General features: G+C 48.4%; 1 protein-coding gene across 2 annotated transcripts; it reads left to right on the forward strand.

Annotated features, from left to right (window-relative positions):
* Positions 1-8,585: 8,585 nt before the first annotated feature.
* Sbk3 (SH3 domain binding kinase family member 3) lies at positions 8,586-14,917 on the forward strand. Of its 2 annotated transcripts, none has more exons than XM_076927640.1 (4): positions 8,586-9,306; positions 9,897-10,047; positions 10,505-10,707; positions 12,289-14,917. In XM_076927640.1, the coding sequence occupies exons 1-4, from the start codon at positions 9,262-9,264 to the stop codon at positions 12,979-12,981; spliced, it is 1,092 nt and encodes a 363-aa protein (XP_076783755.1). In that variant the 5' UTR covers positions 8,586-9,261; the 3' UTR covers positions 12,982-14,917. The 2 variants fall into 2 exon arrangements, with proteins under 2 accessions (XP_076783755.1, XP_076783756.1); XM_076927641.1 differs by lacking the exon at positions 8,586-9,306 and adding an exon at positions 9,472-9,597.
* Positions 14,918-15,088: the final 171 nt, after the last annotated feature.

A 15,088-nucleotide genomic window follows, 5' to 3' on the forward strand; every position in this document is an offset into this window, starting at 1 on the left:
TGCCTGTGTGTATGACACGTATATGACACCACCTGCATGCCTGGTGCCTATAGAGGTCAGAAGAGGGCAACGGATTCTTATGGAAGTGGCGTTCCAAGAGCAAAGGGTGCTCTTAACTTCTGAGCCATCTCTTCAGCTCCCACCTCTGTGTCCTTTTGCTTTGCTTTGTTTTATTTTGTTTTTCAAGACAGGGTTTCTCTGTGTAGCCCTGGATGTTCTGGAACTCACACTGTAGACCAGGCTGGCCTCAAACTCAGAAATCTGCCTGCCCCTGCTTTCCTAGTGCTGGGATTAAAGGCTGCACCACCACTTCCTACCCTGCCTCATTTTGTTTTAAATGTGGGATTTGAACCCAGAGCTTCACACATGCCAAACAAGCCCTCTACTAACTGTGCTACATTCCCAGCCCTGGCTCTGTATTTTTGTTACAGTTTGTTTGTTTACGGTCTTGCCTTTAGCTCAGGTTGGCCTTAAACACTGTATACCCCAGGCTGGTCTTGAGTTGTACATCCTGCTGTCTCAACCTCCTGAATGCTGAGGGTATAGACGTGAGCCAGCACCCAGGCTCTGTTTCCTCTCTCTGTAGACCGCCTGTGTGTAGACTCTGTGAGACCTGTTAGCTGTTCTGGTCTCTGCTATATCCCAGAATCCCCCACACCGCTGGATACACAGCAGCAGAGTGGGCATTCCATAGCTATTTCATCTCTTATTTCTGATAAGAATTCAGTCCCCATGGTAGTGACCCCAGTGCCTACTCTCATCACATGGTCTCTGCTCAAACACCTATTCCTACTTCACCCTCAGGACTGTTGAGAGCTACTCTTGGCCTTGACTTTGACACCTCTGTTAAATCAGGTTCACCCTGTTTCAAAATCATTGCCAGGCCTGTCCAATCCTTTGCAGACACCCATGGGGGCAAGGATAAAATCTATCTGCTTTCACCTGGGGCCAGCTCCCTACCCCTGACTTAGCTTATGCAAGCTCCAAGGAAATGTGTATTGAGGTTGGATGCAATTGAGAAAGAAGACAGTAACCTTGCTTGACATGTATCTGCCCATAGCCCTTGGTTCACAAACTTCTGCCAAGGGTATGGAATGTAGCGGGCTTGCATAGGAGGTCCCAACTCGGCCACTGACCCCCAGCAGGACAAGGAGCAGAAGACTTACTTAATCTCTGCAAGTCTCTCTTTCCTCAACTATGAAACACAGCTAAGAATAGGACCGACCTCCCTGGGGCTGCTGTGAGGATTAGCACAGGGGCTGGTAATACGCAGAGTTCAGTAAATACCAGCTAGAATTATTGCTAATCGCACAGGATTTATGCAACCATTAGATCCACACTGTATTTGGCCACCAGTCTGGCTCTTCATTCCCCACACGTTTCCCGAGACAGGGAGAGAGAACCCAGTGTGCCTTGGGCACTCTGAAACCTTTCGTGTGACTGGGGTGTTGGGTGAGGTGGGGTGAGACTAGAGATAAGGCAGAAGAGGTGCCAGCCACTAAGAGATCTGGGGCCAGGATGGGGAGCTTTGGACTCTTCCAAGAGCAATGTGGAGCCGAGAGAGGTTATGGAAAGGGAGAGGGGCCAGTCAGAGTTGAGCATTAGAAAGATGCCCTTTGGGGTTATGGTGGACCATTCCAGGGAACAGGCTAGAGATGGAGAAGGCTGAGGTGACGGTCCATTTAGAGAGAAGCCCGCTGGGTTGAAGAAGAGAACAGTTCTTAGCCTGTAGTTACCAGTGCTCTTGAGAGATCCAGATTAGGCTCCAGTGGGGTTTCTGGTCCCAGATGTTCTCTGCCAAGTTGCACGTTTTGTATGTAAACTTAAAACTAGCATGGCGTAGCTCAGCTGGTAGTGTTTGCCTAACATGCACAAAGCCTTGGATTCGATCCCTGGTACCACATTTAAAAATCAACCCACAAGTATATGGGGCTAGAAGATGGTTTGGTGCCTAAGAGCACTTGCTGTTCTTGAAGAGGATCAGGGTTCTGTTCCCAAGACCCAGATGGGAGCTCACAACTGTTCCTAACTCCTGCGGGATTCAGCACCCTCTCCTGGCCTTCAAAGGTGCCATGCTTGCACATGGTGCACAGACATACATCCAAGCAAAACATTTGTACAAATATAATAAAAATAAATAAACTTTAAAAAAAATCTAGGCATAGTGGTGAACATCTGTCATCCCAGCACTTAGGATCTGGAGGCAGGGGGATCAAAAGCTCAGGGTCATTCTTGAAGGCTAGCCTGGGCTATATGAGATCTTGTCTTTAAAACTATGTGTTGAGGGAGGTTCTTCCAATACTAAGTATTAAAGGTAGGGTCTCACACAAGCTGGAAAAGTACACTGAGCTACATGCCCAGCTCCCCTTACCCCATGTGGTGTGTGTGCTGTGTATGTGTCTGCGTGTGTGTGTCTGCGTGTCTCTGTCTCAGTGTGTGTCTGTGTTTGTGTCTGCGTGTGTGTGTCTCTGTGTGTATGTGTCTCTCTCTTTCTCAGTGCATGTGTCTTTGTGTATCTGCATGTGTGTGTCTGTGTCTCTGTGTGTCTGTCTGAGTGCATGTGTGTGTGTCTGTATGTGTGTCTCTCTGTGTGTGTCTGTCTCTCTCAGTGTTTGTGTGTCTGTGTGTGTATTTATGTCTATGCACCTGGGCACATGTGCACTTGGGGCAGCCCTGTGGCCTTGCACAGGCGCTTTATCATTGAGATACAATCTGAGCCCTGTTTTGTTGTCACTGGTGTTTTTGACTTTTCATTTTGAAACAAGGTCTCAAACAGTGGCCTTGAACTTTGTAACCCTCTTCCCTTCCCTTCCTGAGTGCTTGGATTAGAGATCTCTGCCATCACCCCTACGACAGTTGTGGTCTATAAAGTTGCCCAGAATACAGAATGAGCCATTATTGAACCGTTGCCCTGGGGGAAGGCAAGAATCAGGTTCCCAGAAGACTGCTCACACTTTCAACAGCTAGTCAGTACATAACTTTATTTGTGGGTCTTTGTTCATATATGTATTGTGGGAGCTGGTAAGATTATACATCCCATAAAGATGGTTGTCACCTAACCTGACAACATGAATTTGGTCCCCAGGAGCCCACACAGTAGAACAGGAGAACTGACTCCCTCCATGTATACTGAGGCAAGTACAGGCTGTGCACACACACACATAAATAAATGTAAATACACATTTTTGTTTCTTTAATGTTATATTTATTTATTTATTTATTTATTTATTTATGCTGTGTGCATGCATAAATATGTGGGCATTGGTGTACCACAATGCATGTGTGAGGGTCAGAGGTCTACTTGTGGGAGCCAGAGTCAGTTCTGTTCTTTAACCACGTGGGTCCCAGGAATTGAACTCGGGTCATCAGGTTTGTTCAGCTACCTCACTGGCCCCATAAATATATACTGTTGTTTCGTTGACATTGAACTCAAGTTCAGCATTCAGGTCATGTCTGACTGGAGCATGCCTAACACAGGTTTGCTGTTGTTGTTTGTTTTCTTTTTGTTTTTGATTCAGGAGGATCATATGAGGTTAGCCTGGGCTACAGAATAAGATTCTGTCTCAAACAAATAAGTGCTGTGACTGGTTTTTGTTATTCTTTCTTCCTATTTTGTCTTATTGTTGGTGCTAGGGATTAAATCCAGGGCCTCACACTTGCTAAACAAGGGCTCTCCTGTTGGGACATTTCCCCTTCCCACTTTTATTAGTAATTATTAATTTTGTAAATATTTAGTGTGTGTGTGTGTGTGTGTGTGTGTGTGTGTGTGTGTGCAAGTGCAGTCCCTGCAGAGCCCAGAAGAGGGCGTCAGATCCCGGAGCTGCAGTTGACAGGCATTTGTAAGTCACCTACCATGTAGAAGACAGAATCAGGTCCTCTTCAAGAGCATCAAGTATCCTTAACCACTGACCCATCTTTCGAGATCCTCAAAGGTGCCTCTTTGGTCTTGGAAACGAGCTCATTCTCAAGATGGACCAGTCATGTGTCAAGTCCCAAAGGGCTACCTGCTACCTGTGGTTATCAGCTCTTCATTAGATAATGCAACAATCTTTAGCTTTCCTCAGATTGTCAGACAGGTCTGTGACGACAAAAAAAAAAAAAAAAGTCAGGAGGGAGGGCTCTGTGGCAATGCCTAGGAAAACTGCCCGTTCTTCCTCCTCTCACTGAGGAATTCTCCTTCAAGGCCAAGGCTAGTGAAAATGTGTCACTTCTTGCAAATGGGGGCAGATATTAACAGGCAGCAACATGTTCAAGCCGTCTTTGTCATCTCTGCTTACGAGAGCACAGGGTTGGCTGGAACCTTCCATGTACATCCTCAGATCAGAGAACGTGTGTCACATGACAGACTGTGAGACTCGCTTACAAGGGGAGAAACTGAACTCACCGATGTTTTGTTGAGCTGCTGAGGGTCAAAGCAAGTCACAGAAGGTCAAAACAGGATGCTATTTATACAAAATTGAAAAACAGGCAACATGACACCCTATGGCAGTGATAGATTTATATACACAGGGACCAAAATGTAGCAAAATCTTTTCCATTTTAAATCAAACAGTAGCAGATGCCTCATTAAAGCTGGTGGCTGCTTCTGGGAAGAAAGGCCAAGATTTGAAGAGAGGAAAAAAAATGCGTACAAAAGGCTTCAGTTATCTGTGAAGTTTTGTTTCTTATTACATTTATTTATTTAGTGTGAGGGGGGTTTGCCTTTGTGACACAGCCCACATGTGGACATCTTAAAAGACAACTTGTGGAGTCAGTTCTCTGCTTCCACCATGTGGGTCCTCAGGATCAAACTCAGGCTGTCAGGCTTGGAAGAAACCCCCCTACCTACTGAGCCATTTTGCCAGCCCTTAAATGTCCCTTTCACAATGTTCTTAATAGAAACCACAAGTACCTCTATATCATATGGAAGGAAACTGAGGCACAGAGGTACTGGGACATCCACCAAAGTCAGGAAAGGGTCACAGGAGAAGCCATTGGGGCAGGCATGCAGGAGGACTGAAGGAGGAAGGCTTGGTGCCCAGAGCTTGACTTTAAAGAGGGGAGTGGTATGTGTATGTGTGTACACTCTAGGGCCAGGCCAGGACTGTCCCCTGCCACACCTGTGTGCTGAGGTCACTCTGGGTGACCCCGTGAAGCAGTCGTTGCTAAATGGGGAGGTGCAAAGCTCCCTGGATCATCAGTGAGCTTTGGGGGAGGGCTGTGACAGGCTGGAGGCCTGAGGAGGCCCCTCACAGGCTCCTCTCAGAGGCCCAGGTGGCCACCTCTCTAGCCTGACCTTTCTGTTCTGACAGAGCCTATGTTAGTGCCATCCCTGCAGGCCAGGTTTACACCACTGACCCTAAATCCCCTGAGCCAGGGAGTATGGGTAAGCCTGGAGATAGGTCCACAGAAACCCTTTGGATGGGAGACAAAGAGTGGCCTGGCATCTGCAGACCAGATAGAATACTGGCACTTGACCAATGACTGCTGCTCCATGCCTCAGTTTCCCTGCCAGTAACCTGAGAAGTATCATTCTGATCACTAGGGCATGTTGGACTTCAGAAACTCTTGGATAAATAAATTTAAAAAAAAAAAAAAGAAAGAAAAGAAAAAGAACTTAGTGCCCAGGATCTGTCATCAAGAGCATAATGTTATCACCATACATCTTGTTATTTTGGATTTTATTTATTTATTTATTTATTTTGCATAGGGAACACATACTCATGAGAGAGAAAAAAAAAATCAAATAATGCAAAAGAAGAAACAACTATTTAGAAGTTTCCTGGTAGACATGCATGGATATTTATCTATTTATAAAGATGTGTATGTGTGTGTGTTTGCTACGTGCATGAGACTACCTGCCAAAGGCAGGAAAAGAAATTTGACGTCCTATTTCTATAGATTCCCTGTAACTGGATGTTTTGTATGTGGATGCTGGGAACTGAACCCAGGTCCTTTGCAACTGCAGCAAGTGTCTTAACAGCTAAACCATCTCTCCACCACTATAAATAAATTCCTGGGGATGTTTTGTTATTGTCTTTTTAATTTTTATTTTATTTATTATTTTTTTGAGATAGGATCTCCCTGGTGTAACCCTGGCTAGCCTGAAACTAACCGAGATCTTCCCAACACTTCCTCCTGAATTCTGGGTATAAGCTCACGAGCTGCCATACCTGCACACGTGCTCCTTATGGAGTCAGAGGGTAACTTGTGGAGTCGGCTCTCTCCCTCCATGAGTAGGATGAAGTGAGAATGTCTGGTTGAGCAGCAAGCTCCTCACCGACATCTCTCCAGCCCCACCCCTTATGTACTTCTGCCTTAACTAGATTATTTAAAGGATTGCTGGGGTTTGGGGGTTGAATCCACACAGGTTGTTGTGGATTCAGGGATGCTGCAGAGACATATACACACAGGCAAAACACCAATAGATTTTTTTTAAGAACTTGAATATTTAAATGATAGTAAAGTTGAAATTCACCTGTGTTTTGTTCTATAACTTTTATTATTTTATGAAGAAAACCATAAATGAGCCTGATTACCACCCATATATTTTTTATTTTTATTTCTCAAGAGTTTTATTTATTTATTTATTATTTTTGTTTATTTGTTTGTTTTTGAGACAGGTTTTCTCTGTGTAGCCCTGGCTGTCCTGAAATTCACTCTGTAGACCAGGCTGGCCTTGAACTCAGAGATCTTCCTGCCTCTGCCTCCCAAGTGCTGGGATTAAGGGCAGGGTCCACCACTGCCCGGCTTGTTTTTTGCTTTTCTTTTAACATAGTCTTGCTAAGTTGTCCATTTTGCCCTCAGATTTATACTCCTGCCTTGGCCTCTCAAATGCTGTGGATGTAAACAGGCACCACTGTATCTGGCTTTCTTAATTAATTAATTAAATTCTCCTGGGACAATGTTTCCGTTTGTCCAGGCTAGCTTTCAACAGTCCATGTAGCTCAGGCATGTCTTGAACTTATGACACTCCTGCCTCAGCCCACTACCCTCAGTAACTAAGATTAAAACTCTACAACACTATACCTGGCCACATTTGTTTGTGTCAGATTTTACTATGAATCCCAGTTGAGCCTGGAACTCATTAGCTCAGGACAACCTCCAGCTCACAATCCTCCTGCCTCAGCCTCCTGAGTGCTAGGATTATAGGCATGTACCATAATGCCTGGCTTTGCTGGAGTATTTTTGTTTTATTAATTTTATGACACGTGTTTATTTATTCATATTCTCTCTCTCTCTCTCTGTGTGTGTGTGCGTGTGCGTGTGCGTGTGCGTGTGCGTGTGTGTGGTGTGTGTATCTACACACATTCCTTAGTTCACATGTTGGGGTCAAAGGCCAACATGTGGGAGTCAGTTCTCTCCTAACATTTGAGCTCCAGGCTTTGAACTCCGGCTGCTAGGCTTGGTGTGAAACCCCTTTATCTTTTGAGCCATCTAGCCAGCTCCATCTCAACCTTTCTATGCCTTTGCTACTCTCCAAAATGGAGAAAAAGACAAAGATCAAGGGAAATTCTACTTCAGCCCAGTCAGGCTCCTCAGTGGAAACCACCACAGCCAGTTTCCTGGGGATCCTTCCAGAGCCTCTGAGAGCCGTGTTTTGTCTTTATTAATAGCCGGCTGTAGTAGTAGTGGAAACTTGAGCGGAGCCGACGTCAGGGCCGTGAGTCACCCAGACCTGGCACGGACCTGGCTCCCTCTGGCCCCGTGTAAGACGACGCTGTTCTCGGAACCTCAGTTTCCTGCTCCATGGGGCTGGAGATAAAGCCTGACACCATGAGCAGCTGGAAAGGGGCAGCGTGAAGCCCCCTGGTCCAGCTAGGGTCAGGCAGGTGGTAGAGCACAGAGAGATGCTGTGACCCGGTGTCCCCAGCAACCTCCGCTCCCAGGTCCCATGGATGGAATGGCTCTTGGGTCTAGGAAGAAGGGCTGGATTCTGAGGCTAGGGTGTCGACCTTTGGGTCTGAGAGAGGAGGGGTAGTGCTTGCACCCATGAGTCTCGGGGGAGAGAAGCTGAGGTCTGAATTCCCGAGTATGTGGGAGTCTAGACCCCTGGATCTGAGAGAGAGGGGGTTTGATGTGGAACCCCAGGTCTGGGTCTGAGGCAGAAGGCTGAAGTCAGGGTTGGCCTCTCTGAAGGAGGATGGTTGAGGGTCTGGATCCCTGGGTCTAGGAGAGGAGGGCTGGGGATCTGGACTCCTAGGTTTAGGGAAGAAAGGTTAACGCTTGGACTCCTGTATTTAAGGCAGGCTGGACTTAGGCTTGTTATTAAGGGGCATGGCTGTGGAAACAGTCCTGAATTCTGGCATTCAGCCCTCCCAGCCCCTAGAGGAAGTTCTGAACCGCAGACCAGTTATCCCAGATGGCTTTGAAAGAGTCTCCCCTCTTTTTTCCTCTGCTCTCAGGCCTGGCTCTTGGGGGTTCACAATATGTTTTGTCCCCTCTGTCCTGGGACCAGCGCCCGGAGTCCAAGCCGGTCTAAGTTTGGAAGAGAGAGGGAGGGGACATCGGGTCAGGGGGGTGAGGGAGGCGTGTAGGGGGGACAGGATGTCTCTGTCTCTGAGCTGTCACACACACCTCTGCCCAGAGAAAGGGAGGGACAAAAGGCTCCGAGAGACAGAACAAAGAGAGACACAGAGACAACCCAAGACAACCAGAGAGAAGGGAAGTCAGGGAAGAGAGTGTGGGGACGCCCCATGGGCAGATTGGGCCGATAGCAGGGAACAGTGTGTAGGGAAGTCAGAGGCCCCAGCAAACAGAGACAAGAAAGAGAGAGTGAGAGTACCCTGGGGAGAAACAGAGAGAGGGATAGGATGGTGGGAAAACAGACAGAGATAAAAAGAAAAGGAGTCGAAGTTGTATACAGAGAGTAAAGAGAGAGAAAGAGAGAAAAATAGAAAAGAAAGATAAAGAGAGAGGAACAAAGACATTAAAGAGAGAGGGAGAGAGAGAGAGAGAGAGAGAGGGGAAAAGAGAGACAGCCAGCGGTTGTAGAGAAGGGCTCTAAGGCTGAGAAGACACAGAAGAAACAAACAAGGCCATACAGAAAGGGACACGCCCCCCAGAAGGTGACAGGGAGCAGAAAGGGAGTCTGAGGAATCTCAGGGGGCTGGAAAGACTGTTTCAGACAGAGTGAGACCAAGGCGACCCTCCATCAGCTTCACCAACCTCGCTGCTAGGCAAGGACCCATCGGGGTGCAAAGGGTACTTCAGGCTGATTCCTCTTTGGGGAGTCTAAATAAGGGGTGCCTATAAGGGCCAGCCGATACCAGGAACTCTGAGATGGAGCTCAGGGTCCTCGAGAGCACCGAGGATGGGGACACAGAGGTGAGAGGCGGGATAAAAGGGAGGCAGAGAGACTGAGAGAGCAGGAGGAGGCAGAGGGAGAGGAGAGAGGGAGAGGAGAGGAGAGGAGAGGAGAGGAGAGGAGAGGAGAGGAGAGGAGAGGAGAGGAGAGGAGAGGAGAGGAGAGGAGAGGAGAGGAGAGGAGAGGAGAGGAGAGGAGAGGAGAGAGGCTGGAAACCCAGATTCAAGAAGGAACAATAGTGTAGGCCCAAAGGATCACTCTCTGGGCTCTGAGTCCCCCAGTGAACAAAGGATCAGATCACATGGGAGAGGGTAAGGGGGTCCAGCAGACTGATCACTGAAGCCATAGTAATATGGGTTGAGAACATCTGGCTGCCTCCCACAAGTGGGGAGCAGGCAAAGTCTCGGAGACAAAGACACCTAATTCTGCTAGGACACAAAAACAGGTGTCCCCAGGCAGGATGACTCACAGTGACTCATCCTTCTCTCTAGAGACAGTGACCCTGTCCCTTGTATCCCAAGCTTGGTTCTGGGCTTGGCCTCTGATCCCCCATGTTGTTCCAGGAGGCCCCAGGCTTGCCCCTCAACTACCCGACTCCTTCCCCCAACAGGAGGATACAGCCATGGCCCTGCAGCGACTAGTGGAGCTAACAGCCAGCCGAGTGACATCGGTAAGAAGCCTGCGTGTACAGTACCGCCTCATCCGAAAGCTAGGTTCCGGTTCCTATGGCAGGGTTCTCCTAGCCCAGCTGCGTCAAGGAGGTGAGTTCAGCCACCAAGGGGTGGACTTCAAATTCTCCCATCATGAGACATCTCAGAGATAAGCCAGACCTGGTGGGAACTCGGAAAGTGCAGAACTCTGTGATCTTCTGAGAGATCTAGGTCCCCCAGAGAGAGCAAACGGCAGACTCCCAAGTCTCACATCACACAACAAAGCAAGAGAACAATGTGAACTGGAATTCATGTCACTATCATGTTCCTTTATCTTATAGGAAATGGAGGACCAGAGAAGGTAAGTCAGTTATACAAGGCAGCACAGCAAGCCAAGGTAGAATGGTAAAGCACATAAGGGAAGATCTGTTTCAATCCACACTTCACAGATAGAGAAACTTGATTTTCATGAAAATTCTCAGGCTCAGAGAGGTCAAGTGGCTTCCCTAAGGTCCCAAAGCAGGACCATGAGGTCCCAGGTTCTCATCTGACCCCATCTTCCTGACAGGTCAAACCGTGGCCCTTAAGCTCCTCCGACGGGACTCAGTCCTGAGAACAACTTTCCTGAGAGAATTCTGTGTGGGCCGCTGCGTCTCTTCACATCCAGGCCTACTGCAGACCCTGGGAAGGCCCCTGCAGACACCCCGACATTTTGCCTTTGCTCAGGAGTATGCACCGTGTGGGGATCTCAGTGGAATGCTTCAGGAGAAGGCAAGGCTGGAGAAGACTGCTCAGGCCCACCTCAGTCCTACCCCTACTTCACTGCCCCATCTAGATCCACCCTGACACCCCAATGACCTCTCTGTTTCTAAGCATCAACACAGTCCCCTGCCCAACCCCAGCACTGATCCATATCAGGGTCCAGACGCAAGCTTGGAGAGGAAGGGCTGGGTTGCCATTAGGGTTGGGAATAGATTGGAACCATTGAGGGGTTGGAGTGTAGACAACATTGAGGCTCCAGTTGGCACTGGGACTGGGAGGTGGAAATAGCTGGGAGTGGGATGAGAAGGTTTATGGTTGATCTTACATAGGCAGGCTGTGGTTATACAAGGGCAGGTTGGCACAGGCAGTGTCTGCTGGCCAATTTGGGTATAGTTGAAATGGGGTTTTCTCTAGAAAGGACGCTAGGTCAGGACTGAACCCGGGAGTCTAGCCTCTCTTGCTCAAGATTGGGTGCATGGAGATATTGCAGGGGGTGCTTGGGTTTGAGATAGAATTGGGGGACAGAAATAGGGGTAAGTGGAAGCAAGGAAGAGAGGGAGGGAGGGAGGGAGGGAAGATGAGTGGGTGGATGGTTGGATGGAAGGACACTGAGTGGAGCACAGATGGATGCAAGCATGAATGAACGGGTGGGTGGATGAGTGCATACATGTGTGGATCGCTGGGTGATTAGTTTGATGTACAGATGGATCAATTCCTGGATGGGTGGACAGATATGTGGGTGCATGGATGGATAAATAGATGGCTGCATGGATGGCTACCTTGATAGCTGTATGGATGCATGATGCATGGTTAGGTAAGCATATGGATGGACAGATGGATGTGTGCTTGAATGCATGGATGGATAGATGGTTGTATGGATGTCTGTATGACTAGCTGGGTGGATGGATGGATGGATGGATGGATGGATGGATGGATGGATGATGGATGGATGATGGATGGATGGATGGATGATGACTGAATGCATGGGTGGGTGACTCGGTGGATAAGATGATAAGAAGGACAAGAAGGAAGCCAAGGAGGATGAGAGGTGGATGTTACATATGACGATAGGATAGTTGCACTGCTGCCTGGTGCAGAGTGGACATGGAATGGATACATTATTTAATATTGTTGGATAGAGGCCTAGCTGGACAGTAGGACAGACTGATACGAGGATAGTCTGAGTTAGAGATGAGTTCTATATCAACATGGGGCTAAGATCAGGATTAACTAGAGGGTTTAGATTCTCACTAAAAAGACTTTTAATCCTAGCACTTGGGAGGCAGAAGCAGGCGGATTTCTGAGTTCAAGGCCAGCCTGGTCTACAGAGAGAAACCCTGTCTTGAAAAACAAAACAAAACAAACAAACAAACAAACAAATAGGTTCTGTTGGGAGTCAGTGGGTGGAGAAATAAAGGGTGGCTGATCTGAAGAACTTTGGGTGTTTGTGGATACATCAGGTGTCTTTGGGGGCGCTGGGTTCTAGACTTTCAAACCTCAAGAGTCAGAGTTTCTCAGAATTAAGAGCTATGTCCAAAATGAGGAGCAGAGCGAGACAGCATGACTTGTTTCCTTTCTCCCCAACTTTAGGGCCTCCCAGAGCTGATGGTGAAGCGGGTAGTGGCCCAGCTGGCTGGAGCCCTGGACTTCCTCCACGGCCGGGGGCTAGTGCACGCAGATGTGAAGCCTGACAATGTGCTAGTCTTCGATCCTGACTGCAATAGAGTAGCCCTGGGTGACCTGGGTTTGACCCGACCTGAAGGCAGCCCGACCCCTGCTCCCCCAGTGCCTCTGCCCACGGCACCACCTGAGCTCTGCCTCCTGCTGCCACCAAACACACTGCCCCTGAGGCCAGCTGTGGACTCCTGGGCCCTAGGTGTGCTTCTCTTCTGTGCTGCCACGGCCTGCTTCCCTTGGGATGTAGCATTGGCTCCTGATCCTGAGTTTGAGGCCTTTGCTGGTTGGATGACCACTAAGCCCCAACCCCCTCGTCCACCGGCACCCTGGGACCAGTTTTCACCCCCAGCTCTGACCTTGCTCCAGGGACTTCTAGACCTGGATCCGGAGTCTAGACGCCCTCCACTGGCTGTCCTAGATGTTTTAGGGGACGACTGGGGGCTGCAGGGTAGTGGAGAGGGATCTGGAAGCTTGGGGGGTGTATCCTATGAAGACAGGGAGGAAGAAGAGGGAGGGTCGAGTTTGGAAGAGTGGACAGAAGATGAACTGGAAGAAGATAAAATCAAAGACTGTGGGAGGATGCAGGCAGGTAACAGAGCTTCGTGACCAGGTGACGAGACGGTGGTCGGAACCTGGGAAAGACAACACCTGTTACCGGGAGAAGACAGGGAACACATTGGACTTGGATATGCACACATCCCCCATTTCTGCAGCGCACACACACACACATCCGAGGACTCAGGGGTCCCAATTGTGTGCTTCTGCAGGTTCCCCCCTCCTCCTCTTTCCACTTTCCTTTTTCTCTTCTTTCTTCTTTTCTTTTTCCTCTCAATCTCTCTTCTTCCTCCTCTTCTTCCTCTTCTTCCTCCTCTTCTTCCTCTTCCTCTTCTTCCTCCTCTTCTTTCTCTCCCTCCTCCTCCATCTCTTCGTCTCCTCCATCTCCTCCTCCTCCTCTTCCTCTCCTCTTATCATCTTTGCTTCTCCTCCCTCCTCTTTCTCATCCTGATTTTCCCTTTGAGACAATCTCGGGTATCCCATACTGCCCCCAACCAACTATGTAGCTGACCTTGAATGTCGGATCGTCCTGCCACCACCTCCCCAGTTCTGGGGCTCTATTAGGCATGTACTTCCTCACTATTTTTGAGGTGCTGGGTATGGATGGAACCTGGGGCTTCCTGCATGCTAGGAAGGCCCTCTATCAACTGAACCTCGTCCCCGACCCCTGAGCATCTTGACAGTGAAAGTTTCTGTTTCTCCTACAGATATATTTCTGTACTCTGAAATGATGACTGCTTATCATGAATTCTGATGGGACCACTCTTCTGGAAGAGCAGTGGTTCTCAACCTGTGGGTCGTGGCCCCTTTCACAGGGGTTGCATATCAGATATCCTCCATATTAGACATTTCCATTGTGAGTCACAGCAGTGCAATATTACAGTTATGAATTAGTAGTGAAACAATTTTATTTATTAAAGGGTCACAGCGTTAGGAAGGTTGAGAACCACTGTCTAAGACCATGGAGGGGCGGAATTCACACCATTTGAGGCACAAAATCTGAACTTATAGGATCCGATATATTGTGTTATCCGACATTTCCTGGATTCTGGGTTGGTGACATTGTGGGAATCATCACACACACAGAGCAAGAGAGACATACATGTACACACACACACACACACCACCACCACCACCACAGCACTGCCGACAGACACCCACACACCTTATAAGCTCGACCTAGCACCTTTTACTTCCATCTTGGCCTACAGAAATGTCCCCATCCCTGGAGCCCTCACAGACATCTACGTCTACTTGTCCTTGTCACAAACTGCTGGGATGTGCTTGGGTCTTCCCACTTCTAGACCCTTCCATCTTCTGTTTCCACAAATCCCCAAGTTCTCTGGTTATGAGTATCCCAGCTCCATCTACCTTCAGGGACCCATCAATCCTGAGAGTGGTTCCACACTCTTCCCTTTTCCCAAACGGCACACGGACCCCGGTTCTGTGTGGCTGGAGTCCCCGGCATCCAGAAGAAGGGCAGGAACTAGAAACATCACAGGAACTTATACTTTTAAAAAATTCAAGTTTTCCCGTGTCCCAGGACGTCCTCTCACTAGGTGGCAGAGGGTGACCTTGAACGTCTGATCATCTTTTGTCCATCTCCCAAATGCTGGGATTACAGGCCTGTGCTATGATTTACACGATGCTGCAGGTGTGAGCTTCCAAGGGTTCGTGCAAGGAAAACAAACTGCAGCCAAAACTACAACCCCAACCAAGAGTCTACACTTTCTAGATTTAAAAGTGAGTTCACTAAATGCACCATGGCGCCCTGCACTGGACTTGGGGACAAGAAAAGGACCTTGAGGGTAAAGACAGTGGGTGGGATGACTGACTGTTGTTGGAAGCTTTGCTAACTTAGCATCGAACCTTGGGTAAGATGCTGACCTCGGGGAGAGCTGGGTGTGAGGTCTGGGGGACCTTTGCAACTGTGTGACCTTTGCAACTGTTTTTGTAAAACTAAAAATATTTACAAAATAAAGTGTACTTTGGGCAATGAAATGAACCCACATGGTTCTCAGTGTTTTAAACCCAACAGCTGTCTCACAAAAGGGAGAAAGTCATCCTTGATCCCCAGTTGCTCCGCCACCTGTTTCTGGTCCCCAGTCTGAGGTCATTTCTCATGACATCATTTTAGAATCCTGTCTTATTTTGTTCC

Source organism: Arvicanthis niloticus, chromosome 30 (genome assembly GCF_011762505.2).
Source record: "Arvicanthis niloticus isolate mArvNil1 chromosome 30, mArvNil1.pat.X, whole genome shotgun sequence".
In the NCBI taxonomy this organism is placed as follows: domain Eukaryota; kingdom Metazoa; phylum Chordata; class Mammalia; order Rodentia; family Muridae; genus Arvicanthis; species Arvicanthis niloticus.